General features: G+C 47.3%; 2 protein-coding genes across 4 annotated transcripts; one reads left to right on the top strand and one right to left on the bottom strand.

The window, feature by feature from the left end:
- The first annotated feature begins 956 nt into the window (after nt 1–956).
- TUFM (Tu translation elongation factor, mitochondrial) lies at nt 957–6121 on the top strand. Its single transcript, XM_053361110.1, has 11 exons — nt 957–1031; nt 2197–2243; nt 2402–2564; nt 3153–3319; nt 3545–3649; nt 3812–3976; nt 4082–4214; nt 4343–4447; nt 4629–4780; nt 5349–5468; nt 5658–6121. The coding sequence occupies exons 1-11, from the start codon at nt 977–979 to the stop codon at nt 5829–5831; spliced, it is 1386 nt and encodes a 461-aa protein (XP_053217085.1). The 5' UTR covers nt 957–976; the 3' UTR covers nt 5832–6121.
- Nucleotides 6122–8717: 2596 nt separating this feature from the next.
- Nucleotides 8718–24627, bottom strand: ATXN2L (ataxin 2 like). 3 transcript variants are annotated; one of them, XM_053361046.1, is made up of 23 exons: nt 23970–24627; nt 22601–22637; nt 21669–21725; nt 20909–20980; nt 19080–19230; nt 18861–18985; nt 18635–18726; nt 17026–17226; nt 16576–16751; nt 15126–15230; nt 14821–15018; nt 14476–14565; nt 14155–14219; nt 13783–14054; nt 13624–13693; nt 12945–13139; nt 12787–12859; nt 12476–12663; nt 12261–12390; nt 12041–12162; nt 11004–11213; nt 9751–9931; nt 8718–9537 (listed from the first exon to the last, which is right to left on the bottom strand). In XM_053361046.1, exons 1-23 carry the CDS (start codon nt 24224–24226, stop codon nt 9488–9490), a joined length of 3117 nt encoding a protein of 1038 aa, XP_053217021.1. In that variant the 5' UTR covers nt 24227–24627; the 3' UTR covers nt 8718–9487. The 3 variants fall into 3 exon arrangements, with proteins under 3 accessions (XP_053217021.1, XP_053217023.1, XP_053217022.1); XM_053361048.1 differs by having other exon boundaries at nt 12996–13139; XM_053361047.1 differs by having other exon boundaries at nt 13783–14048.
- Between the last annotated feature and the right edge of the window lie 2465 nt (nt 24628–27092).

Below are 27092 nucleotides of genomic sequence, written 5' to 3'. Positions count from 1 at the left end.
GACTCATGTTTGTGGCTTCGAGAACACTATCCAACCATCTCATCCTCTGTCGCCCCCTTCTCCTTGTGCCCTCCATCTTTCCCAGCATCAGTGTCTTCTCCAGGGAGTCTTCTCTTCTCATGAGGTGGCCAAAGTACTGGAGCCTCAGCTTCACGATCTGTCCTTCCAGTGAGCACTCAGGGCTGATTTCATTAAGAATGGATGTGTTTGATCTTCTTGCAGTCCATGGGACTCTCAAGGTACCTTTACCTTAGTGCTATCTGAATGGTTTGCATTTCTTGCCTTTCATTTCCTCCTGCCCTTGCTGGGCACAATTCCCACTCGGCCACTCACATCTGCATTTGATGGTTACGCCTCAGGTTTCTGATGGAGGATGGATCAGGCTTGCAGGATCAACACTATGGTTTTGTTATGTTTTTTTCCAGGCAAAAGAAAGGCAAGAAGTTTATGCCATAATAAACTGGTTCGTTTTTAAGGTGTCACAAGCTATTTGTTTATGGACATGGAAGGCTCCCATATCTCCCAACGTCTTTTTGCCTGACTTCCAAGCTGCGGGTATCATTAAGTTTTCACATATTATTTTTACATTTTACAAGACATAAGACCTTAGTTAAAAAGAACAGGAATCGTTATCTTTGTTATTAGTGTATTTCGGTGGATGGGGGCTCAGGAGAAGCAGAATTCCGCAAAGTCCTGGTTTTCTCTCTTGTTTCCTCTAGGCAGCTGCCTCTTCAGCTTTGCAGGCGAAGGAGGGCAAACCCCACCACACAAAATTAAAAAAATAAATCAAAAGTATCCCGGAAGTCAACCTTCCATACTGAGAGAATGCAATTGTTAACTCTGCACTAACTCTATAGAGCATTCGTCGCCCGTGGCCGACGTTTCTCCACAGTAACCGGAAGTTCTCCCTCTCCATGCTTCTTCTCTACCCTTTCCTATCTCTAGGTAGATGATATTACTTCCGGGAGGAGCTAAGATGGCGAGCCGCGCGCTGGTGGTGGCGCGAGGAGGGCTCGGCGGCCGTGTTATCGGTTGGTTAAAGGGCCGCGGGGGGCGGGGGAGGCAGGGAGGTGGCGGGCGGCGGCGTGTCGGCTGGCAGAAAAGGAGGCGGGGAGGGAGAGCGAAGAGGCAAGAAGCCTCTCCTTAAGGAACTCGTGCAGGAGAGACCCGTGACCTTTTGTGCTTGACGGGCTGCTACTCGGTTCATTACGGCCTCTTCCTTAATGCCGGTCTTGGGAACTGAGGCAGCGGCGGAGCAGCCCATCACGTCGAAGCGGGGGGAGGCGGCGTGTGGCAGGAGGAGGGCCCGGCCCTTCCTTTCCCCTGAGTGTGTGAGGCCGGCCCCTCGGTGCATCCCTCCAGGCTTCTTTCCGCGGCTGCTGCTGCTCCTCCCCTGCGGCAAAGAAAGAGGCGGTTTCTCCCGGCCCCGGCGAGGTGGTTTCGCCCTCCCGAGGGGAGCTCTGATTCTCAGCACGTGCCAATCAATGGTTTAGCGTCAGGGATGAGCAGGGAGGTAGCAAAGCGTGCGGGTAGCAAACCGTTCAAGGTGGTTGAAACAAAAGAGATGGTGAGCCTCTCCAATCTGAGCGGAAAAGGGAAGTAAAAGAAATAGTATGGTGCAATGGTTAGAGTTTTGTTCAGTGGCTTGATGAGAGACCAAGGTTTGAATCCCCACTGGGCCACATAGCTCACTGGGTGACTTTGGGCCTGTCACTGTCTCTCAGCCTAACCTACCTTACAGGATCATTGTGAGGATAAAATTGGGAATAGGTACACCACTTTTAGCTCCTTAGAAGAGAAGGTGGTATATCAGTGCAGCAAATTAATACATATGGTGAGTGTAAGCAAGTGTAAAGTGATGCACAATAGGATGATAAATAAACCTGAATTTCACATACACACACATTCTTGTATTCATTGTGTTGTATGAGCAAGGTTGTTTCACAGAATATAGAGATCCTGCCCCCTGCCGTACAAGTCAGCATATCGGATGCTATTATTCATAATGTTTATTTTAAAAGTGCTTAAGTTCACATAAAATTACTTTTTTGCAGCTGTTGTCTCTTGAAGGTTATGGGCATAGGCAGAAGAAGGAAAATTGGGGGAGACAGGGACATCAGGATGTGCGAAGATAATGTATTTGTTATAAAGTGCTGTCTTTTGAAAGTGATCACCCATTTTGCTTGTGTTTTGCAGGCCTCCGTGGCTGCCTGCCTCGTTATCTGCAAGGTTTTATAGCTACGGTAAGAATTCTGGGCAGTGGTGGGCAAATTGTTTTGATTTTTTGCAAGCCACCCAGAATGGCTGGGGCAACCCAGTCAGATGGATGATGAGGATGAGGGTGATGATTGCTGTGATATTATAGGCAGAGAGGGTTAAAATTCTGACACTTCTTCTACAGCCGGCCTTGACCTGCCCAGCCTTCCATGGGCATACATTCCTTGTTCGAAGTTTTGCAGTTGAAGCGAAGAAAGTATTTGTACGAGACAAACCGCACGTCAATGTTGGAACAATTGGGCATGTGGACCATGGCAAAACTACATTAACAGCAGCCATCACCAAAAGTGAGTGTTAGGGGTGGGGGAATGGTTATTATTATGGAAGATGAGATTAGTAGGGAGAGAACAGGCCTAGACCTGATCAAAACAGCTAGTTGAAGGAAAGTCAGCTGGCAGCCAGGGAGGCAAATCAAGCCAGCAAGGGCTGACCACCCAGCCTCCAAAATAGACTCCATCCCAAAACTGCACATCATTGTGATACACCTCACCTGCTTTCTCTTGAACTGAGATGCAGGCAAAGGCAATGTGAACAGCGAGACCTGTGCCTTAGTTGCTCATTCCAGATGCTCACTCCCTTGAACATGTCAGGGTGTGAGAAAATGGGCACCTTCGGTGCCCAAAGGAAGGGGCCAAAGCCTCAGTTGCTGTTCAGACTAGAGAAGGGAGCTCAAGAGTCCTTTAGCTCTGCCTGCTGACTTGTTCCCATACCAGCTAAGACACAGATAGTCCTTGCTGGCCTTTTAGATTTGATCAGTTGAAAACATTGCTTCTTTCCCCCCCTTCTTCTTCAAAAAATGCTACTAAGACACTAGACCAATCTTTTTTTGGGAGAAACTCAAGAACCTTGTTCACCCCTTCTGCTGTTATTTCCAGTTTTGGCAGATACTGGAAGCGCCAAGTTCAAGAAATATGAAGAAATTGATAATGCACCCGAAGAGAAGGCACGTGGGATCACCATCAATGCCTCCCATGTTGAATATTCAACAGCTAACCGCCATTATGCCCACACAGACTGCCCTGGGCATGCTGATTATGTTAAGGTATGTGTGAGGAACTGGGAATTCATAAAAGCCCTGAACACACTCATGATCCTCATCCAGAATTCCTGTTGATGGCACATGCCATTAAAAAAAAAGAATTCTTGGAGGATTGCCAAGATCTAGAAAACTTCCAAGACATATCAAACATAGGAGCCTGGCTTTTCAAAGTAGTTCACCTTCTAGAAGATACCACAGCCTGACACCTTTCCCATGTCTTCTCTGTAGAACATGATCACAGGAACAGCGCCACTAGATGGCTGCATCCTCGTTGTAGCTGCAACAGATGGACAGATGCCACAGACAAGGGAGCATCTTTTGCTTGCCAAACAGGTGAGTCTGTGGTCTTGGAATGGAATAGGGTAGAGATGGTTTGGGTGACCTTGTACATACTTCTGAGAATATGATGGGTGCTACTGTCAAGCAGGGCTGAAAGTCTTGAGAAGGGAGCAGTGTACATGTGGGTCACCCTTGCTTTCTTCCCTACCACCTCAGATAGGAGTGAAGCATGTTGTAGTGTACATCAACAAAGCTGATGCAGTCGATGATGCAGAGATGTTGGAGCTCGTAGAGCTGGAGATCCGCGAGCTGCTCACAGAATTTGGCTACAATGGGGAAGAAACGCCTGTTATCTCAGGCTCCGCTCTGTGCGCCTTGGAGGTCAGTGGTGCACACACACATTTCATCTTGAGTGTCATTCCTTAGCAGGAATTCTTCCATTGCTTAATCATTTATATCACCACCTCCCATTCCTGTTCCTTGCAGCACCGAAATCCAGAGCTGGGCTTGAACTCCATCATGAAACTGCTGGATGCAGTGGATACACACATTCCTCTGCCACAGCGGGAGCTTGATAAGCCCTTCCTGCTTCCCATAGAGCACGTTCACTCCATACCAGGTACTAAGCTTCATAGGTTGCCCCCATTTGCTTTAAGGGAGTTGCAGCTAGGGAGGATCCTGTAGGGCTGTCTGGCTGTCCTGTACCCCCATTGCCTATGCTAGCTTCATTTGCCTGCTTTATTCCAGGCCGAGGCACTGTGGTAACTGGTACCCTTGAGCGTGGCATTATCAAGAAAGGAGATGATTGCGAATTTGTAGGGCACAACCGGGACTTGCGCTCAGTGGTAACCGGTAAGTCCTTTAGATTTTCTGCAAGACTCGTCAACTTCCTGGTCTCCCCCTGCCTACCAAGTTTGGTAGAACAGGGATAAAACACCCTATGTAAAAATGGCAGGCAAAGGAGAGTTATGGTTGGGAGAAGGAAACACCCCGGAAAGTTTGCAGATGGTAACGGCACTCCTTTTGACTTCAGGTATTGAGATGTTCCACAAACAATTGGAACGGGCAGAGGCTGGTGATAATTTGGGCGCTTTGGTGCGGGGGCTGAAGAGAGAGGATATACGGCGGGGGATGGTTATGTGCAAGCCTGGCTCCATCAAGCCGCACCAGAAGGTCGAGGCTCAGGTAAGCAGGCAGGACAGATTTGCAAATAATTTATAAGACCTAACCTAAGGAACCTCCTCACCCACTATATCCCTGCCTGGTAACCGCGCTCCTCATATGGGGCCCTGCTGAGAGTACTGCATGGCTCAGAGGTGCACTTAACCTACACTAGGAACTGGGTTTTTAGTTTTGCAGCTTACATGACTTAGGAATCAATTAACCACCAAAATCAGGCAGGCACCTAGCAGGGTGTTTAGGCGCTTAATGAAAGTCATTTTTTGTTCAGGAAGGCTTTCCCTGAGGATGTAATCCAGTCATTTATGGAAGATCTGTGTTGTCTAATGGAAGTGGGTTTCTTTTGTTTGCATGGATGTTTTTGTTTTAGTGAGTTTATGTTATTGCTTTTAAAGATCTTGTTTGATTCTGTTTTTATCATGATCACTGCTTCAGTGGCTTCATGCTATGAAGCAGTCTATAAATTTGTGTAATTATGATGGGACATGTTCATATTCCGTAAAATAATGGAGGTTTAATTTGGAGCTCACATTGATTGTCCAGACAAGGCAAACAAGTCACTTCTCCTTCCCAGGTTTACATCTTGAGCAAAGAAGAAGGTGGTCGTCACAAGCCCTTTGTTTCTAACTACACACCTGTTATGTTTTCTCTGACCTGGGACATGGCCTGCCGTGTAGAATTGCCTGCATCAAAGGTTTGTCTGACTCTTCCTGCCCCCCCCCCCCCCATTTCCAGCAACCTCTTGCTTCCTATAAGCATTGCTGAAGTGACTTATAGAATCCACATTAGAGAATAGCTCTTGAGCTGCTTCGCTTCTGATGCTTATAACTGAAAACAGGTACAACTACTGCATATCTTACAGGTCTTATTCCCTCTTCCTTAGGAAATGGTGATGCCAGGTGAAGACACCTCCATTATTTTGACTTTGCGGCAGCCCATGGTTTTGGAAGAGGGGCAGAGATTCACGCTACGGGATGGGCACAGAACCATTGGCACTGGAGTTGTCACAAAAACACTGTCAGTAACTGCAGAAGATAAGGCGAGGTGGGAAACTTAAGTATATCCCTCAGAAGGATGCTTGTGAGGCATTTCAGGCCACTGAACATGTAGAACACATGAAACCAGGAGTTAAGCGCATTGCAGAAAGAGGAAGGATATATGTTGAAAGCTTCACAAGCTATGAGCGGTTTCTTGGAATAAAGCCCCTTGCTGCTGAAATTATACCCTAACTAAAGTAAGTGGTTAGCCTTATCACCTTGGCTGAGGCGAGAAAAGCCTAATGTGTTCTGCTCATTTCAAGGGTGGGTGGGGAGGGCAAGTTGGTTAAATAAAAGACTTGAAAGCTAATCTTGAGTGCTATTCTGTTAAGTGGTGTAATTTTTTCATGATATCCTTTGAGAGACACACAGTTGTACTACTAAAACAAATTTAGTATTAGGTAAAACTAATCTTATGCTGGAGGAGACTCTTGAGAGTCCCATGGACTGCAAGAAGATCAAACCTATCCATTCTTAAGGAAATCAACCCTGAGTGCTAACTGGAAGGACAGATCGTGAAGCTGAGGCTCCAATACTTTGGCCACCTCATGAGAAGACTCCCTGGAAAGGACCCTGATGTTGGGAAAGATTTGAGGGCACAAGAAGAAGGGGACGACAGAGGACAAGATGGTTGGACAGTGTGCTCGAAGCTACCAGCATGAGTTTGACCAAACTGTGGGAGGCAGTGGAAGACAGAAGTGCCTGGCGTGCTCTGGTCCATGGGGTCACTAAGAGTCAGACACGACTAAACAAAAAATTTTTATGTGTAGTTAATCGGTACAGGTGTCTGCTTGCAGGGGCACTGGTGCTTGTTTGTTGAGCTCAGATAGTTAAGAATTTGGAGCCTGGATACAGTATCGAGCCCAGAAATGCCTATTGAGCAACCCACAGGTGGCTGCACAGCTTGAATCCACAGACAGGCTTCCTGTTTCTTGTGCCCTCAAAGCCTGAATAGTCAGGCATAGGAGGCCTTATTTGTGTGAACTCCTTTAAATAACACATGGAGCCTAAAGCAGAAGTGGCTCTGTACATCTTGCACTCCAGCAAGTGTGGACAGCATTACCAGGCAGGGGTGGCTTAAGGGCATTTCTACAGATTATACAACACTACCTAGCTCAAATACATTTTCAAATTTAGTAGTATTAGTAAAATGTAGGTCTATTCCCCCCACATATGAAATGTACCGTATTTTTTGCACCATAACACTCACTTTTTTCCTCCTAAAATGTAAGGGGAAATGTCTGTGCGTGTTATGGAGGGAATGCCTACGGGTGGCATGCCTACGGATTTTCCTCCTCTAAAAACTATGTGCGTGTTATGGTCGGGTGCGTGTTATAGAGCGAAAAATACGGTACTTCCTCTCCCCCTACCAGCCCTTTTTGAATATCGAAGAGGACTAAATCATCCTTGTGATATGAAAATTATTACCATCGCATACCCATGATTTCCTGCGGTGATAGTAAGATCAGGTGGAAAACATGCCATTCTCTCCTTCACAAACATGCAAATCCTTACTAGAGAAATCCTCAGCCCCAAAAGGGAAACAGAAATCCAGCAGTGCTTCTAACTTGAAAAAAATCTTTTTTGGGGGGTCAATTATCTCATGAAGATGGAAAGCCACCATCAGTACTCAAGTGCTGCTCTTAAAAAATGGATAGCAGGCGAGTACCTATTTGGGGTAACAACCTTAAGAACAGTACATGCATACATGCTGCGATTTGTCTTTCTAGGTAGCGCTCACTGAAAGCAGCAGGGCGGGATAGTGAACTGCTGCATTATCAAACTCTTCTCTACCCCATTTCTTCTACAGCAGCCTTTAAAGATTTCAAGATGCATTGACTCTCTTTGCTTTCACGTTTATATGTCATGTTTTGCCTACAGCATAAACCATTAATTGGCCACCACTAGATGTATACAGAGGTAAGCAAGGTGGCACCTTGTAGAAGTTGTTGGGACCCCCAACTACCATCAGCCCCAGCCATGCCACCCTTTTGTTTCACAAACACGGTTGGTAGAGATAAAATGGTCAGAGAAGAAATCGCTAGATTTTTATTTCATTTGTCCAAATCAGTGTATATCTTAATGCTGAAGTTGGTATTTTTGCCCTGTGTAGAGCATTCTGGCCTAGACCACAGGCTGGGGGTTGTGAGCCTGTGACTATCCTAATGTTGCTGGATTGCAATTCCCACCATTCCTTGTGCTGGCCAAAGCAGATGAGAATTAGTGTCCATTATCTGTATGGGCACAGGTTTCCCACCCCTAACTGCTCTAACTCTACAGGCTCTCACATTCCAGCTGTAGCATCCAGTTATGGCTACCATCTAGAGCTTCCATGTATCAACAATCCATGGGCAAGGTACAGCTGCTCTCACCTGGGTGAGGAAAGAGGAGGAACTAGGGCAGAACATACTGCTGGTATGTAAGCTGTATCACAGCCTGCCTGAACCTGGGGAGACAACCCATCTGCATGCCTCGCTCCCACCAGACTTTTGACGCCCATTAAACAAGCAGCCCAGGCTCTCATTTCTCATCGATCATGACACAGCTCAAATCAGACTCTTGACATTTAAGCAGACTCCCAGATAATAGTAAGAGTCCACTCCAAGGCAAAGTCCTGGAGCAGCTCAAGAAAGACCACGGCCCAGCTCATGAAATTTAACAGTCCCAGGCACTGAATGGCTGAAGTATAAAGCCTGGCATTTAGCTGCTTATGGTCTCCGTAGCTCGTTTAAAAAATAGCAACACCAGCCACACATACTTCATTTCTGCAACTCTTCTCAAAAAATGTCACCCACCAAGCCTGTGGGGGGGAGTAGCAACCCAATCTCGTATAACATTTTCTGCTAAGGGCCCACAACACTACTGTCCAGCCTCCTGTTCTTTCAGACTTTATGTGCTAATTTCAATAAAAGCAGTAATTAAAATTTTATTATTCAGATAAAAAACACTGCTAGACCATGGTGTATAGTTTTTTACATTAGTGGTCCTTCCACTAAGAACCACTGCTTTAGGCTCTGCATTACACTGCCACCCCAATTACTTGTCACTGCTGATTAGTCATTTCAGCAGCAGCAGCAGCAGCAGCAGCAGGGAATGAGCAAAGCACTGGAGCCTCTGAACTGGATGAAGGCGTCTCAATCGCTCCGCCTTGCTAGAGAAGCTAAAACTCTGGGGAGATCAAAGCCGCTGCAACCATCCCAATTCTGTAGAACCGTGAACAAGGGTTACTTGTTAGAAATTGGCCCTCCCCACACAGTCAACCCCAAAGCCCAACATTAGTTAGTTTAAAATTTTATTGGTTTTTTTTTTACTTTTTAAATATTTTTACTTAATAAAAAGTCAAGGTTTGTCCATCTGGTCATGTCCTTGTCAAGTTAATGTGGGAAAGTGGCATTTGCTCTAAGAGCCCGAATGGAGTCATAAATAACAGAAAAGAAACCCTGCCCTTCTCCAGGCAAGGGGAAGGGGCCGTTCTCCGTCCCGCTGGCTGACAGCGCCCCATGTGGGCTTCACTAAACCAACGGAAAGGAAGGTGCTTGGCGAGGGGGGGCTGGACCGGGCCAGACTGCGCCCCTCCAGGGGCCTCTGCCATGGGCATGAGGGCTGGCCCAGGCTTGGGGCCAGCAACAGAGCCAAGGCTGGCTAGGGTCTCAGGTCACAGGGAGAAGCGTGGACATCAGTTCCCAGGGGGGTGGAATGGAAGCTGCTGGGAGGGATGAGATTGAACTGGAAAGAAAAGAAAGAGGTAGTGAGGATCACAAAGATACAAAGTCCAGAACTACCAACCCTCAACCCCACCCCTATCGCAAATGACACAACCTATAAAACCCTAGAAATCCTATGTCCCTAAGCTCTTCCATACCCAGGAAGTCAGTATAGATGACAGCCTGTTCCATTCAGTTCCCTCCCTCCTTTCCTCAGCTTCCTAGTTTGGCTTACCTTGGTGGTGCCCTATATAAGTGTAGTGGGAGGGTGTGGAGGCGGAGAGGGTGGGCACACCACTCTGGGGCACACCTCCCTGTGGAGGCCCACCGTGGGTCTGCGAGGGGTGCAGCAGCATGACCTGTGGAGCTCCAGGGTGAGGTGGTGGGGCAGCTGCAATTCCAGTCTGGACATGAGCCTGTGGAGAAAGCAGAAGTGATTTCAATCCACACCCCAGGACCTTAATAAGCAGTGGATAACTTCACACTTTACTAACAAAATTAGCAGAGAAATCTGTAAAGTGCAAGATCATATCTATTTGGCAACTCATTTTAACTGATATAGCTGAAGTACTATTGGCATCCCTGTCTCAAGAGACAATGGAGTGTGTTTCTGGGAGCCATCCAACTGTCTTTGGGACTCCACTGTGGATTTGTGTAGGCCTAGAGTTTACTCCTGAGCCTTTTCTTCTTACGATAATATCCCACAAGGCAGCAGTGCTTTAGGACCAGAATTTTCCTTCTCCTAGGTGGCTACCTTCCCAGGTTGGTGGGCCATATCTGTGCCTCACTTCTCTCTACAGCACATGCAGAAACTGCCTTCTTGACCATCGGACCCACTATTGGTCTCATCCACTAAATATGCCAGAGCCTGTCTTTTCATGAAGGGCAAGTCCCTAACTCAGCAAGAGTTTGAGGCTCATCAGCTACCCTCAACCAAAGAAGCCGTTCCCACAATATAGCCACTGTTGCATGCTGACAGCTTCTAGGAGCCACAGGTGAGAACTGAGTGGATGGCGACCAAAGTTGGACAAACTACTCCAGAAGGTGCACAACATGCTCCCCACCAGAGGCACCACCTCTCCCCACTAACACTCCATACACTCTTAGGTATTATAGAGTGTTCATCAGCGCTTTTTCTAAAACAGAGGCACAGGAACTCCATTTGGTGGCTGTTTTATGTCTGATATAAATCCTTAAGTTGTGATTCTGCATCAGATGAGTAAGAACAAGTGTGGTAGTTTCATATGACATAGCCACACTAGATCGTGTGCTGCATTCTGGATGGAAGCTAGAAGCATGTAGAGATGTGTAGTGGTTAGTAGGTTTCAAAGATAAGGTGGCGCTTTTATGTCCCTTGTGTAAGTTGCACAGTGGTGTTCAGAGAGCAAGCTTATTTCTTGGAGTGGTCTAGCCTCAGGCTGATGGAAGTTTGGGAGTCCCTGACACAATCAAGGCTGGACTCACCCTTCCCGGGGCAAGCACACTCACCTGGGTGACGTGGGCCATGTTGGCATAGCTGTGCTGCAGCTGCTGGTGGGCATGGATGGCGTAGACCGCTTGCTGGGGGAAACTGCTCTGTGGAGACTGAGCACTGGGCCCTGGCGTTATAGAGGGTGGTGTAGCTGTCAGTGTGGCTGTGTGGTACAAGTTCTGCTGCTGCTGGGCACTGGCCAAATGAGGTGGCTGTCCAGCCTGGTGCTATGGCAAGAGAATACAAAAGCCACAGTTCAAGTACCAGGGGGTAATGCATCACACCTACCTTCAAGATATTGTCTTCTCCCCTCTTTGCTACTGCCATGTTATGCATTCTATGGAGATAGGGAGTACCTAAGAATATGTGTGGAACAGTGGGTGCTGGGTTGCTTTCCGCTTTCCTGAAGTATATTTGCCCTTGCTATTCTATTTTCTCTTCCCACAATAAAACCTTGAGCATGTGATGAAAGATTCTACATTTGCTAATTCTTTTCTTAACTGATTCGCCGCTTAAGGCAAGGCCAGATAAGTCAATATTCCAAACACTAAAAGCAGACTCTCTGGTAAAAATCAATTTTGCTAATTCCCCTTCCCCTAAAGCTTACTAATTCTGATTAAATGGAGGGGTGTAAGAAAGAAAGATAGCCAAGACTGTTTGGCAAAGTCTCAAGACAGTTATGGGTCCCCGCCATGCTGTTTATCTGTTAGTAGCTGTTCATCCTCAAGTTGCTGAATACTGTCCCTAAAACATGCGGGTGCTTTTACAGAAACCACACTGTGCTAGAAGACTTGGGCCCCTCAAAGGTATAAATTAGCAAGTAAAGATGCGATAGTCTATTCCTGGGAGTCCACACACACAGCAGCTCTAAGACTTCAGCTGAGACAAGAAATGGTGACAACTCCACTCCTAATGTAGGACTACCCCTTTCTGAGCTAGCCTAGAATTTCCAGACTGGAACTTGAAGGGTCACCCCAGCACTAATCTCTAACACAAAATCAAACTGTGCAAGTCGCAAGAGCAAACAAGCATCAAGTGCCTCCCACACTAGTACCTGCACAGGGCTGGGGGCGGCATGTTGCGCTTGCTGTTGGTTGCCCGTGGGTGTGGTAGCTGGTTGAGGCTGATGCGGATGCAGCTGTGTGGCATGGTGGGGATACGACTGATGCACTGTGGCTGGGGAGAGAAGCAGCAAGCAGTGGTCAACAATGCAAGGGGGGAGGGAGGAAGAGAAGCCCAGAACAGACATGTCTTCAGGCTCTGTACAAACTCACCATAAAGAGCCTGGGGCGTAGGTTGCTCTGCCTGGGGATACTGGGGAGTAGACGATGAAACAATGGCCTGGGGATGGTTGCCAGAAGTCATCATACGTGGGTTGCTCTGCAGCATGGGGGCAAATACAGGCTGGAGAGAAGAACATGAATTAGATAGTGTGGGGCACAAAGGTCAGCACAGTAGGCTTCTCTACTGAAGTACACATTATACCCACCTGCGAGGGGTAGTGTGCCATGGGCTGCATCATAGTTGGCTGTCCTGTGAACTGCTGGGGGTTGTAGGAGATATATGAGGAATACGGAGTGGCAGCCATCAGAGGGGGCCCTGCGGCTGCCGCTGCCTGCATAATGGGAGGGGCTGAGGTGGGCTGATGCTGGTCTGAACGCTGCGGGGGCAGAGAGCCTGTGCAGAAAGAAAATTCATGTAGGGAAGCCAGTTCAAATCTGCACACCCCACCAAAGCTGCACAGCAGGTATACATTCCAGCCAACATTCACCATGGCTCCTTAATCTTTAACCCTCTTACCTTTACCTCCTCTATATTTGCTCTGCTGTCCAGGCACAGAGTTAGAAACAGGGTAAGGGTACATCTGGGGTGCCTGCAAAAGACACGGGACATACCAATTAATTCTAACACTAGCCTCCGCAATAATTGCAAAAGGAACCAATGATTATGCAGCTCACCCTTCTATCCAAAGGCAGGACCATCCACACATCATTCCACCCCCTTCTCACCTGCACAGCTGGGCCCATATGGATCTGTGGGATGTAAGAGATGTATTGTGGGCTGTACATGCCACTTTGCCCTGTAATCACTGGGATGGAGGGTGTAGAGTGGGTGCGTGGTCCTGGCGATGTGGGTGTGCTCGTTGACTTGTTCTGTACAGATAGGAGGAAGTAATCAGAGATTAAATAAGCACCTATGAACACAGAGAAACTAACAGAATGTAGAGCAAGGGTGTGAAACAAGTGACAGAAACAAGTCACTTTTGAGGGGGTAAAGAACTCATCTAATATCCTCTAACCAGAGCCTAGTGCGGAAGCCATACACTTGGAATTCTGAACTTGGAAATTGGTTTTGTGGTCCAGAAGTCAATGGAGCTCCAAGTTCTCTTTCATTTCAGAGCTATAATGGAGGGACCATTTTGCTGCTGCTGCTGCTGCTGCTGCTATTGTTAAACAACTGGGAGTAAAAAAGCCTTACCCATCTACTGACAATCATCTCCTGGTAGCTGCTGGAGCCTATAGGATATTGACCTAAGCTGACACAGTATGACCATTTCTACTGCAGCACACAGATACACACCCTCCCCCCTCCCATGCAAGCACACTAACCACAGAGCTAGTTCCCCAGATTACACACCACAGACAGGAGAGTCTTTGAAGGATTGAACTCCTTTGCATTTGGGTTCAGGGTAGACTTCTTCACCTGCCTGGAGAAAAGTACAACAGAAATTACAAAGAAGTCCACAAGAAATGTAGAGTAAAAACGCATCTGCTGTGGTTGCCAGCACTAACTCACTCTGAGACAGGACCATCCTCCTTGTCATCTGCGTCACCTTTGCCTAGAGGACTAGCAGTCTGGGTCTGGCGCTCCATGCCTTCACAGGGCCCTTTTTCCTCCTTGTTGCTGCTTTCAGACAGCTCTAAGTTGGGCTTGGGGGATTCATCAGGTACCTCACATGTGCCCCCTGCTCCAACCAAGGCCTCTGGGGGCTTGTCCTTCACCTTTCCTTCAAGAGGCTCCTTGGTCCGGAAATCCAGTGTGGCCTCTGGGGAGGGGCTGGGCTGCAGCTTGGAGAAAGTAGACATGGAGTAAGCAACGGTGCCAGAAACACATGAATGCTCTGCCCCACAAAGTACATTTGATGGGAGAAAAGGAGAACATTCTCACCTTAAACTGGGCCCCAAATTTCCGTAGCTCCTCTAGCTGATTTCTCTTCTGCTCATTTTGGAGACCTAAAGCAGGGTAAGTGTCAAAGCAATTACGTAACAAAGGATTTAGAACTCCAATCCCAAAACCTTGAAAAGTATTTGTGGAATTAGCCACTGTTCAGGAACTGTTGCATGAATGCCAGATATTTTCTTACTAATATTTGTAGTTTTTTAATATTAAAAGTAGAAAATATAAATCACCTGCAGAATGCACTCAACAGAACCCAAGGTTTCAAAAGAGAAGTGAGCAGAGAACTCAAAAAGTTCAGAAGACACAAACCTTTGCTTGCCTGTTTGACCAGATCTGAGGGGCCCATAACCTCCAAGGTCCTGCTGGGTTCTTTGGTGGCAGAGTTAGGCACCTCTTTAACTAGGAATGGAACAGAGAATCCAGAAGTGAGCCTTAAAGTGAGAAGTGTCTTCTATGTAAGAATCTTCAGCATCTACTCCTGCTCATTTTCTTAAGGTGAGGAGCCTGGCTTCATCTTTTGTCTTAAGCTCTTTCAGTTGATCAAATTCTCGAGAGATTTGATAAACTATGTAACTCATTAGGAGAAAAGATGCCTAGGTCCATTCTGTGCTAGGAATGGACCAGACTAGCTTCACCTCCAGTGTGATTCCTTACCCTCAACAGCAGCTACAGGGGCAGGTACTGGAACCTTGGGTGAAGGCGGGGTTGGGGAAGCACTAGACTCCATAGTAGGCCTCAATTCAGAAGGCGATGCAGGAGCAGCAGGAACTGTTGATCCCACTGGGGGATCCTGGGAAGAGACTGGCACAGTTGAGGCAGACTTAGGAGAACGTGGAGCATAGAGGCGACCCACTGTGTAAGAAAAGCAAAGTTATTAGATGTAAGCAACATCACACCCAGCACAGGTGTTTACTGAGGGTCATGGGGAAATTCCACTTTAATTCCACTGCCCGCTCTACCTGAAGAAGTTGCAGGTGAGACTTCCATGGGTCGACTGGAAGGGGAAGACATGCTCTTAGCTCCTCGGATGGGTCGCTGAGACTTTGGAGACATTCTGGATGGACCTAGAAGAAGGGAACCACAGAAGCAGATGAAGAGGCCACGCAGACACACCAAGTGGTCCTTTGCTATCTTCAGTTTTCTACTGCTGGAAAGTGGGAGAAATTCCAGTATTTATCGCAACCTAACACCATCATGGGTGTCTCAAAGGGAAAGTCATGCCCAAAAATTAAAAGAACACTGAATATACCGTATTTTTCGCTCTATAACACGCACCCGACCATAACACGCACATAGTTTTTAGAGGAGGAAAACAAGAAAAAAAATATTCTAAATGAAACAGTGGATGTATGATTTTTGTGGTTCATGCTGTGGCCACAGACATGTGATCTGACAGTGAGTTTGGAGTAGCCCAATGCAAAAATCCTGAGGATCCATGTGGATCCATGCTTTGTAACCACGTTTTTGCACCACTGCGGCCCCAGGCAACAGTGGGTGCGTGGTTTTATTGGTGCAAGATGTAGCCATGGACATGCTATGTGATCTGATGGTGAATTTGGGGTGACCCAGTGCAAAAATCCTGAGGATCCATGTGGATCTGTGCTTTGTAACCATGTTTTAAGTGGGGAGGGAAGGAAAAGCACTCAAGGGACAAGGGACACGTGTGGGGTGGGTGGAGAAGGATGCTGCTAATAATGCAGAAGAGGGGTTTAAGGGGAGAAGAAGCACGTGTGGATGGGTGGAGAAGGATGCTGCTAATAATGCAGAAGAGGGGTATAAGAGGAGAAGGCTCCTCTCCTCTCCCGCTTTGCTCCTTTAAAGCAAGCAGGCTCTTCTTTTCTCCCTCCTCCCCGCTCATCCCTGGCTTAGCGAGCTGAAAAACTTTGCTGCTATGTAGCGAGCTGAGTGGGGAGGAGAGTGGGACAGAGAGCCTGCTTGCTTTAAAGGAACCAACCGGACAGGAGCTGCTTACACTCGTGTAAGCGGCTCCTCTCCTCTCCCGCTTTGCTCCTTTAAAGAAGCAGGCTCTCTGTCCCTCTCTCCTCCCCACTCAGCGGCTCTTCTCCCGCTTTGCTGTTTCAAAGCGAGCCACGGAGGAGGGAAGGAAGGGGAACCATGGATCCTCTGCTCACGACTGCAGCAGATCCCCCTGCCATCCGTAGGCATTCGCTCCATAACACGCACAGACATTTCCCCTTACTTTCTAGGAGGAAAAAAGTGAGTGTTATGGTGCAAAAAATACGGTAATTCCCTCCCCCCGCCCCGAAAACCAACATAGGAGGGGAGGAAATTCCACAGCCACCTGTGGGAGCTTAATCAACTAATTCAACAGACATTTAAATCCTCTAGAAGTAACTGCACCAATCTATTCAAATTTCCACATTCTACGCTTGGGAAAGTAAGCCTCACCTCCATTGATGCCTCGCTGCTCTGGAATGGAGCCAGTGTTGCCTTCTGAGTGGTGTGCACTTCCACGGGGTGGTAAAGACCCCATACCTGGCCTCCCACCCCGAGAACTGCTGCAGCGTACACCTCCTCTTGAGCCTTCTCTGACACGCTGGGGAAGGGGTATGTACTTGCCCTCTCTACAATGAAAGAAAATATTGTGGTAGCATAATTCCTGGTACCTTGCTTGGAGTGAAAGCAAGAAGGGAAAATGGACAAGATGCCTTCAAAGCAAGCAGGCTGGCAGCCCCCCTGTATATGAGATGAGTAAGTTCTCAGGTACCAACCTTTAAAAGTGGATGTCAACATTGTTCTTTCCTCCCAAGAGATGCAGTGGAAACCCAACTTGCCTTATGTCAATTAAGGGATTTTGCTGCTGGGTCAAAACCAGCCTCTAATTCTCACACTTCTCACCTGGATGCCAGACTGGGGCTGTCCCTTCCCGACACTTGTCTTTGCACAGAGCTGTGCTTCTCCTCTTCTGTGCGTCCATCATCATTTTCCATAGCAATGCGCAGTCGGTATTGCGGGCTCGATTCAATCTCCCGGGCCAGCTGGGCAGCCCTTGCTTCTCGCTGCCGGAATTCCTCTGAGTTATCCTTTTCAAGAGGGACACTACCATGCACAGATGGTACAGTGAAGAAGAATAAGCAAGGAGACAAAACAAACACGCTCTACCAATCACACATAGTCACAAGCCTGTTGCCCTCAAAGGAACAGAACCACCCAATACTTTTCCCAAGCTCCACTTTGGAGAAATATATTCCAGCAGTTCAAGTCCTTTGTCTGGCCTATGAAGGGATTGAGAGCTTCAGATTCTACTGTAACCAAACTTTCATCAACATCGATTTCCCACACAAACATGCACATGGAAATTAATTCTAACTGAAGAAGAAGAAAGCTTTCTTTAATACAGTGTATGAACAGTGAATGTCAAGGGCTGAAAATGAAAACGTAGCAGCATAAGCAAGAAAGATTAACTTTACAAACTTTGAACATTTAAGAATTTTAGATGTCAGGGTGGCAAAGTTCCAAGCAACACATTACATTTTTAGAACACACTAGGAGACTGTGGATTGATGGAAAAATAAAAGCCACCCACAAACTGGGTTTTTTGGGGGGGGAAAGATGTGAGCATTAGGAGAGCCTGGTACATCTGTACAGTAGATTTTAGGGCAGGAGAACCCTGGACATCTGGTATGCTTGGTATTCAAGCTACATGCCCATGCAAATGCAGGTGCAGATATCCCAAAGTAATTAAACCTTACATACAAGCCCTGGCTTCATTTGCATCATGGTACTCTACCCTCACAAGACCAAACGTTCTACAGCTTCTAAGCAATAAATACAGTAAATTCCAGCCCGCTCCATCACTCCAGGGTGGGTTAACAACATTTGCCACATTTAAGCTTGAGATCATCTCCTGAGAGTTTAACCCTGCCTAGCAAAATAAAACAAAAAAACCAACCTCATTAATCCTTCATTGCTTTTGACTGATGCTCAGGTTTCTTGGTTTCTCTAGAAAGCCACCAATAACTATTGATGAGTAAGGTGTAGGGGTGTGGGTGTGAATGAGAAAGACAAACACAGGTCTGGTAGCGAAGACCGTTTCAGGGTTCCGAAAGGTCAGCACTCAGTCCACTGCTCTTTTGCCTGTTACTTTTCACCAGTTGGTCAATGACTTGTAGGGGCTGACAATAATTACTCGCTCTCGGGGGCTAAATAGACAACTGACTAACCTGGGATCCCCCTGCACTGCAGCTCCACTCTTTAGTCTAGGGCCTCCAGATTTATCCTAAATAGCCATACCATCTACATGCCCTGCAGGGGCAGCCTTTGTGCACCCTGCAGATGTTGCTTGACTCTGGCTCCTATCAGCCTCAGGCAGCATGACTAATAGTTAGGAATGCTGGGAGCTGTAATCCAGCATCTGGAGGATACACTGACAACCCTGATATATTGCTTCAAATCCTTCCTCCCCTGTACCCCTCAGTACAGAAATGACTGAAAAGTGTTAACTCACGTATAAGAGGAGAGGCTGCTATCATAGGTGGTTTTTATACCATAATTTTCTTCGTTGAACTTGAACATCTCATTTGGGTCCCAGCCATTAGACTAAAATGAAAGACAAAGCAGTCATTTAAACAGTGAGGTACCTCTGTCAAAAGAACAGCTTAGCAAGGCATCAACCCACAGCACCAGCCCCAAGCATTCGTCTTTTGCTGCTTCACCCAGATCAGAACACTTGCCATGTCAGAATCCAAGTCATAATCATCACTGTTGCTGTCTCCTCCTTCCCAGCGCTGTAGCACCTTCTCTTTATGCTCCCCATTCACCTTGGAATTCATGGCGATGGCAGAATCTGTGAACTTATCTAGGACACAGAGCAGAGGCAAAGGCCATATTGGAAAAGATCAAAGCTCTCCCAGCCCCTGGTCACACACCAGACCTCAACCCTGCTGTATTACCTTTGGTGGCATAGTTGAAGTCAACATTGTGGAAGTGAACCAACATGACATCGGTAGGTTTGAAAATCATGGTGTCCACAATATCCTCTCTCCTGGGCCCTACTGCCTGGTCAGGTACCATCCTGTGCACAGCATCCACAGCAAGCTCGAACTGCAAACACAATCCCTGTTAACATATATTATCACACATCCCTACCCACATAGAGCTAGCTGAAACTGAAAGAATACCCATATTTCATGACATCAAGTGGCCCACTGAAAACTATCTAATATCAGGCCCCATCCTTGCATTCTCAAACAAGCAAGGTGCTAGGCCTTTTTGTGAGGGGTGACACACACAGGATTTTATCTTATATTCTATTTCTGATCTTTAGATGAGTGTATCCGTACTTATGTAGCCAAAACAGTAACACTCAAGCGGGAGGTGTCTGCAGACTTAGGGGTACCTTAAAGATTCAATAATTTTAAAAGTCTTCAGAAAAATTCCTACGGGGGAACAGCCCAGTGAGGGCTGCTCAGGAAGCCAGATGGGAAAAAGAAATGAGGTAGCTGGAAAATGAGAAAGGAACAGCACAAGCAGAAAATAGGTAGAGCGTGCTTCTCATTGTCTGCATACGTGATGCCATTTCTTTTACCAATAAATTTTTATACTACTTTTCAGCACAATCACAAGTGATGTACATAAAATACAAAATATAATCAATTAAAACCAATCCTTATAAAAGACTTTAAAATGACTTCATCCATTGTAACTCTAAAAGATTATGAAAGAGATACACCTTCACTTGCTGCCAAAACAAATGTACGGTAGAGAAAAGGCACACCATGTTTATATTTTGAAATGTCCCCAGGAACAGAAGAGCTGTCCACAAAAATCAACAGAAAAACCAATGATTTTAATGCAGCTAACATCTGGCACTAATGTGTCCACACATGGCACACTCCAAAAAAAAAAATCCTTCTCTTTCTAGATCAGCTCTTATTTAGTGTGATTTAAAAAAAAAACCCAAAACCCTGCTAAAGCAAGTCTCAAAGCAAATAAGCTTCATGGTCCATTGACTTGCTTCGAGTGGTTGCATTTTTTTCCCCAAAATAAAAGAACGTAAGAAAAGTCTGCTGGATCTAGGTCACTTGCCCATCTAACCAAGCATCCTGTGGCCAACCGGATGCCTCTCAGAAGGCCACAACCTAGACACCAGCACAACACTGTCCACCTGCCATTCCCAGCAACTGGTATTGATGATGATGCCTCAACAATGGAGGTAGTACATAGCCTTATCGCCCATGAATCTGTCTAATCATGCTTTAAGGTCTCTCAAGTTAGATGGGTGCCCGTGAGATCTCGTGTTAGGAGAGTGGGAGAAAAACTTCTCTCTATCCACTTTCTCTGTCCCATGCATAATTTTGTAAACTATCACATCACTGCTTACTCGCCTTTTCTCTAAACTAAAACTCCCTAACTCTGTAACCTAGCCTCATAGCTGCCCCATCCCCTTATCATTTTCTGAACCTGTCCCAACTCTACAAGACCCTTTTAGAGGTGAGACAACCAGAATGATACACAGTATCACAAATGCAGAACAATGTGGCCAAAAGTGAAGAAAGTGTCATGCTATCGCCAGTGAAGTAACAGCCATGTTACACGTAAGAAAAATTAAAGGAGGGACCTCGTCTTTAATGCTAACTTGCTGAAATGTGCATACCACAGATGCATTGAAACCATTGGTGATGAGGCCCTACTTGTTCTAATACAAAGACGGCAGAGAAAAATCCTTTTAATACTCGAACATACTTTCAAACACTCTAGGAAAGCCAAACCAAGCACTCACCTTGGAGCTCAAGGTTTTAAAAATCCCCTCAAATGTGTTTCCATTTTTCACCTTCACATCACATGTGGACCCCTGTCAAGAGAAAAAGAAGGCAGAAATAACACTAAGAAATAGTGAATGACATTTCAAGTTATAAACTGAAGCCCCTCTAACTCAATCCAATCAACAACTTTTTCCAAGAACTATGCCACCAAAAGAGGAAGAAAATATATCTATTAGCATTCCTTTTTCTTTTCTTTTTTTTGGGGGGGGGGAATGGTACTAGAACCAATAATTTGGGCTGTATCACCAATATTGGTCATATCAGGGCTAACAGCAATCATCACAACCTGCATGTGGCTTCAGGTAAAAGATCATAGAATTGTAGTGTTGGAAGGGACCCACAAGAGTCATCTAGTCCAACCCTTGCAATTCAGGAATCTTCTGCCCAATGTGGGGCTCAAATCCACGACCCTGAAATTAAGAGATTCATGCTCTTCTCTAGCGTCCTGTTCTTACAGTGACCATGTCTCATATTCACAAAACCATCTGGAAACAAACCTAAGTAAAACCACTGGGAAAGGAATGAATAGGTAGCACACAATGTGAACAGTAAGGTGCAACAAACAGTAAGTAAGGTGCTTATCCTGCAAGGCTCACCAAACCAAGTGATGGGACTGGGGGGAAATGCCACAAGAATCACCCTTTACTGCAGAACCATCCACCTGCATATTGACACTTCAAATCCTACACTCTCCTAGCTTCTCTCTTGGAGACTCACCACAACTGCTGTGAGGAAGTGCAGCATTCGGGAATTGTTATAGACACCCTCAAAAACCTGGTGATAGATAGAGAGGAAAGACAGACAAGGTTTATTAGAAAGTTTATAACGCTATATTGCCCTCTGTCACTTCCAAGTATTAGGTATGCAGCTTCAGGAATGACAAATGGTTAATTTAACAATACTAACCTTAGGGTTAAATAACTATTGAATCACCTGCTTCCTTCATAAGCTCAAGCTAGTTTTAGGACCTTAAGCAGGGAACTGGGGAATCGTAAGATAACGGTGCCCCATATCCACTTTGGTCAGAGAGCATGAAGTAGAAAAGACCAATTGTATCAGAAATTTCCTGCCAGGTAGGGAGTGTTCAAATACTGCTGTGGGCTCCAGACACAAACCACATGGTTTATTTGGTGTCACATTTCAGTTTTTGTGCCTCCCACTGACATAACTGTAGTGTCCCTAGTGAACTTGAAAACTCAGAAAAAAGAAGATCTTCCACTAGTAACCAGTTATGAGTTGGCCTCCTTTGCACCTAGATGCAAAATAATAGTGCTCTAAAACACTACAGGAAACCCAGCCTGAAATATGCCAACTGACCAAGTTCTCACTACATGAAATTGTTCTTATCTGTGAAAGTTTAAGATTCTTAGAAAAAGGTATCATGCAGAAGAAGCTATAACTAATGGAAGAGGTTTCCCCCCTCCTTTTTGGCCATATAGGAAGACTCTTAAATCTTGTTTTTGGGATGCCTTTTTAGCCACAGAAATTTCGGCCTGGAGAAACATTCATTCAGACATCCCAACAACTAATACAGCACAGCTACTTAGGTCTCAGATGTCATCTAGTAGTTACCCAAATCACATAAATCAGGAATCCCAAAGTACAACAATTGTCTTATGGCCCTGGAAGGCTTAGCTCCTAGTACTTACGGGAGACTGCGGAGGTCCTTTGCCTGTGCTCTGGCCCCTGAAAATGAATCAGGCACAAGGGTAACTCACAGGAAAGTGATGTGAACCCCCACCAAATATAAACAGTGTTCAGATCAACAGGCCACCTTTGATACATCAGATCATTATAAAATTATTTTATGATACACTAGTAAGAAACCAATATTTTGATAAAGAGAAGGAAATAAGGACTTTTTCATTAGCTAACAAAATCTCTTCAGAAAAACTGGTGGTGTGTATATTATAAGAAAAATTACTCTCAGCTGGCAAGTAAAAGACTACACACCAATGAGATGGAAGTATGTACTGTCCCATAAATCCTTCCCGACTATCTAGTCAAAAATCCTGACACAATCCTTGTGCGGAAAAGGTTCCCTGCAGCTCTACCTCATACATCCAAACTTTTTAAGACCAAATATTTCATGGTAGTTGAAATAATAGCAACAGTGACAACTATATGGTAAAGAGAATCTGTGCTGTATGATGCCCTGCTCTTAAGAACCAAAATATGAAAAGCAGGAAAACATCCATCTAACTTGTTCAGTTTTTCAAAATGATGTTATGACCAATGGTTTGTGGTTTTCTAGCCCTCATCTTCCTCATACCAGAGGTACTCCTCTGTTTGTTATTACTGCAAATATGGACACTGTCTTGAATAACATGATTGAACATAAAGAAGGAAAAAACCAGACTGATGACTATCTCAACAAAGCCTTTTTAATTCACTATTCTACTATACTGGAACCATTTTTTTTGCCAACGTCCATTACTCATCCATAGAAGTGGTTTACGGCTAATAAAAAAGAAATGACCTAACTAAATAAGGGTGCAAAGTAAGTGCAAACCACCATAGCACACTTAATAAGGAGCCTGTTGCATTGGGATCAAGGGACTTACTCCTGAGTGCACATGGTTTGCATGTGGTACTTCAACAAAATCCCACCCATACCTACTCATAAATTAAATCCCACCAAATCAACTCCCAACGCCTACAAAAGTGGGCCAGCTCAAGAGTATGAGGGCCCTCACACCTCATCTTCCCTCTTCCATCCCCACCAGGAAAAATACCTAAAGCATCATCCCTAAGAAACTATTACGATCCCTTTTTTTAAACCACACAGGCCAACTGGGGTGCGCCCCCGCACCATTTTAGCAAAGGGCGCACACTGGGCAATGCAACATCGAATCGGTGGTTCAGGACTTAGCCTTCGCTTATCAGAGCCACACACGCTCCCCGCGCCGGGCCAAGTCCTCCTTTCAACCCGCGGGAGCGCGCGCAGTTTCTTATTTCTGTCCCCTCCGCCCCTTCTCTCCCCCCCCACTTCCCCGGATGTAAAGTCGGTTTTCGTACCTTGTGCCGCTTCCTCCCGGGGGGCCTCCCCCTCCGCTACCGGGGGGCGCCACCGTCGCTGCTCTGGCTCCTCCCGTAGCCCCGGGGCTAAGGCTGCCGTTGGGGCTGGCGGGGGTCGGGTTGGCCTTGCGCGAGGCGGCGGCTGCAGCGGCTACCGCGGTGGCCGGGGGAGGCGGCGTCGGCGTGGTGGGCGGCGGGGGAGCCGAGGCGGGAGAGCCAGGTTGAGGAGAGGGCGGCGGGAGCGGCTGCTTCAACATGGCGCTTGGCGGCGGCGAAAAAGGGCCGGACGCCGCAGGCTCAACCCCCGTGTCAGAGCACGCGCTCGCGCGAGGCCGTTGGGCGAGAGAGGAGGAGGCGTCGGCGGCGTCGGAGAGGAAGCCGAGAGTCAAAGGGCCCCCTCCCTCCACGGCAAGCGCGCACGCGCTTCTCAGGGCGCCGCTTTGGCGCAGCCTGACGAGGGGAAAAGGAAAGGGGAAAAAGATTGGGGCGGGTGAAGAAAAGGGACACAAACCGGTCCACCGGCTGAGGCGAGGGAGGGAGGGCCTGCGGCCGCCTCAGAACTAAGCCGCCTCCGCCGCGCGCTCCTGTTGCTGGCCCGGAAGGGGAAACGGGCAGGCAGGGAGGCCTGCGGTCGCGGAAAGGGGGAGGGGGGAGAAAGAGACAGCGAGGGAGAGGGGCAGAATAAAAACCGCCTCCCGCTCCGCGCGCGCGCTTCGCGTCGCCTTGTGCTTGTGGCCGGCTTGCCTGCTTGCCCTGCGCGCGCCGCAGCGAACAAAATGGGGCGGAGAGAGGTCCTTCCTCGCTGTGGCCGAAACGAGTCCCTCAGGAGGCGCGCGCTCTTATTGGCTGCCTAGCCCTTTCGCGGTCTCGCGCATCCAACGGGAAGGGGCGGGGGGCGAGGAGGAGGAGGAGGAGGACGAGGCGGCGAAGGAAAGAAGTTAAAAGTCCCGAGCGCTCGAGCCAATCAAGAGGCAGCGCTTCGGAGCGTAAAGGCCGCGAGGCGAATCTCCCAGCCTAGGCGGAGGGGGAAGAGCGGGGCTGGGGGGGAAGGAAGGAGCCTGGAAGAAAAGTGAGCGCGCGCAGAGAGAGAGAGGAGGAGGCGGGGGGTGGGGAAGTGGTGATGTTGGCGTTGAGGGCCCCGACACGAGCGGTCTCAAACCCCACTCCGCCGACCGCAGTTTTCTGTTTCGTATCGGGAGCGCACTTGCTTGTGAGGTTTGGGGGGGGGGGCAGGGAAGTACGGATCCCGCTGGCCCGCGCGGACGAGAAGGAGTCAATCCGGTTGCTGCACAATGAGTCCCTGGTGGAGGGCGGGGTTTCGTTCTGCGCATGCGCCAGGCGCGCTCCCTCCTGCCGCGCACGTTCCGTGCTGCCGCTCTCGAGTGACCAGCGACGCGCTCCCACCGCTTCACAGTCAATCGGGAAACAGAGAGTGGGTGCTTGGGTTCCCGGCGGATCCTTCGAGGGAGGCGGGGAGGCGTCCGGTAATAGTTTAGGGCTCACTGCACATGCGTAAGAGGAAACAAAGACTTGCGCCTGCCTTGCTTCCCAAAGTTCGTTATGCGCATGTGCCGAAGGAAGAGAAGCCGTTGCGCATGTTCGCTGCTTACGTACAAGAGCAAAAGGCTCTTCCGCCGCTCGCCCGACGAAGCGCATGGGCAATGGGCGGGGCCTCCTGCTGAGACAGAAAGTCCCGGATTCGTTAGAAGACGGGTGACCCCAAATGACCCCCGATCCCTCAATGTCACGTGGGTTCCAGTATGGCCTTGGCCTCCGTGACCTCCTAGGCAGCGTCACCCCCAAGCTGTCAAACGTGGCTGAGAGATGCTTCTTCAGAAAGCTTATTTTCTCCTTTTCTCGTTATGATTTTAAGCGATTTTTCAATAAACACAGAAACAGGAGAATACAACAACAATAGAGAAAATAAATAACAACAATAATAAATATTTTTACCCTGCCTTTTTTCCTGACAGGGACTCAATGCGGCTTACAGATATAGTGACATATGATTAGATATGCACTCCATGGGGCTATAGGATATGGTTCAAAATCAGAAGTGGACAGCCTTTTTTTTCCTGGTAGGGGACACATTCCCTCATGGGAAACATGTCTGGGAGAAAGTGTTGTAAACAAAAATTGCCCTTTTCCCTTATGGGGTATCCAAGGACCCATATAGAGTCCTTACATAGGTTCCCTATTGGTAGGAGAGAATAACAGAGGCCAACCAGAGAATATTGAGAAGCAAAGCAGCTAGTAAGCTTGATCTTTATTGATCCGTTGCAACAGGGTGCTCCCCTTACCCGCAGGAGAGAAGAAACCCAGAAAAAATGGCGCGCAAGGCCTTATAAAGACTTTTGAAATTGCCACCCTGTAGATTAAGACCACCCCCAGAAACATCATACATACATCACAGAAGCAGTGTAACCTAAGATCACCCCTCAGATACATCATACCTACATCACAGAAAAGGCGGTCTTAAAACAGAAATTTGAATGTTGTTTTTCTCCTGTCGTTTATCTCCTGTCTGGCAGGTTACTTGATTGGATTGCCTGGGTAGCCTGGCCAGTCTTTTGTAATGATAAATACTTAGTTCCTGGGCCAGGTCACAGGCTCACACCCTATTCATATCTTAAATGTGCCCTTAAGACAGTATTTGTGAGGAAAGAGACAATGGGGAGGTTTCCTACTTTGACCTTGCAGAGAAAACATTTGCTCAGTTTAGGAATCAAAATGGTTCCAGGTCGGTCTTCCTGTGCTGATCTATGTACGTGCTTGGTAGTACACTTATGAACATTGTTGTTGTTGTTGTTTAGTTGTTTAGTTGTGTCCGACTCTTCGTGACCCCATGGACCAGAGCACGCCACGCACTTCTGTCTTCCACTGCCTCCTGCAGTTTGGTCAAACTCATGCTGGTAGCTTCGAAGACACTATCCAACCATCTCGTCCTCTGCCGTCCCCTTCTCCTTGTGCCCTCCATCTTTCCCAATGTCAGGGTCTTTTCCAGGAAGTCTTCTCTTCTCATGAAGTGGCCAAAGTATTGGATCCTCAGCTTCACGATCTGTCCTTCCAGTGAGCACTCAGGGCTGATTTCCTTAAGAATGGATAGGTTTGTTCTTCTTGCGG

This window comes from Podarcis raffonei, chromosome 13, assembly GCF_027172205.1.
Source record: "Podarcis raffonei isolate rPodRaf1 chromosome 13, rPodRaf1.pri, whole genome shotgun sequence".
Lineage (NCBI taxonomy): Eukaryota > Metazoa > Chordata > Lepidosauria > Squamata > Lacertidae > Podarcis > Podarcis raffonei.
The sequence above is the reverse complement of the archived record's forward strand: the minus strand, read 5'-3'. Positions and strand labels throughout refer to the sequence as shown.

Excerpts from the sequence above, each read along its gene's own strand:
- TUFM (XM_053361110.1), top strand. The coding sequence starts at position 977 with ATGGCGAGCCGCGCGCTGGTGGTGGCGCGAGGAGGGCTCGGCGGCCGT. Across the intron at positions 2,244-2,401 it reads TGCAAGGTTTTATAGCTACG|CCGGCCTTGACCTGCCCAGC; the intron begins GTAAGAATTCTG and ends CTTCTTCTACAG. Across the intron at positions 4,781-5,348 it reads ACCAGAAGGTCGAGGCTCAG|GTTTACATCTTGAGCAAAGA; the intron begins GTAAGCAGGCAG and ends TCTCCTTCCCAG.
- ATXN2L (XM_053361046.1), bottom strand. The coding sequence starts at position 24,226 with ATGTTGAAGCAGCCGCTCCCGCCGCCCTCTCCTCAACCTGGCTCTCCC. Across the intron at positions 22,638-23,969 it reads CCGGGAGGAAGCGGCACAAG|GGGCCAGAGCACAGGCAAAG; the intron begins GTACGAAAACCG and ends ATTCATTTTCAG. Across the intron at positions 18,727-18,860 it reads ATGACTTGGATTCTGACATG|TCTAATGGCTGGGACCCAAA; the intron begins GCAAGTGTTCTG and ends CTTTCATTTTAG.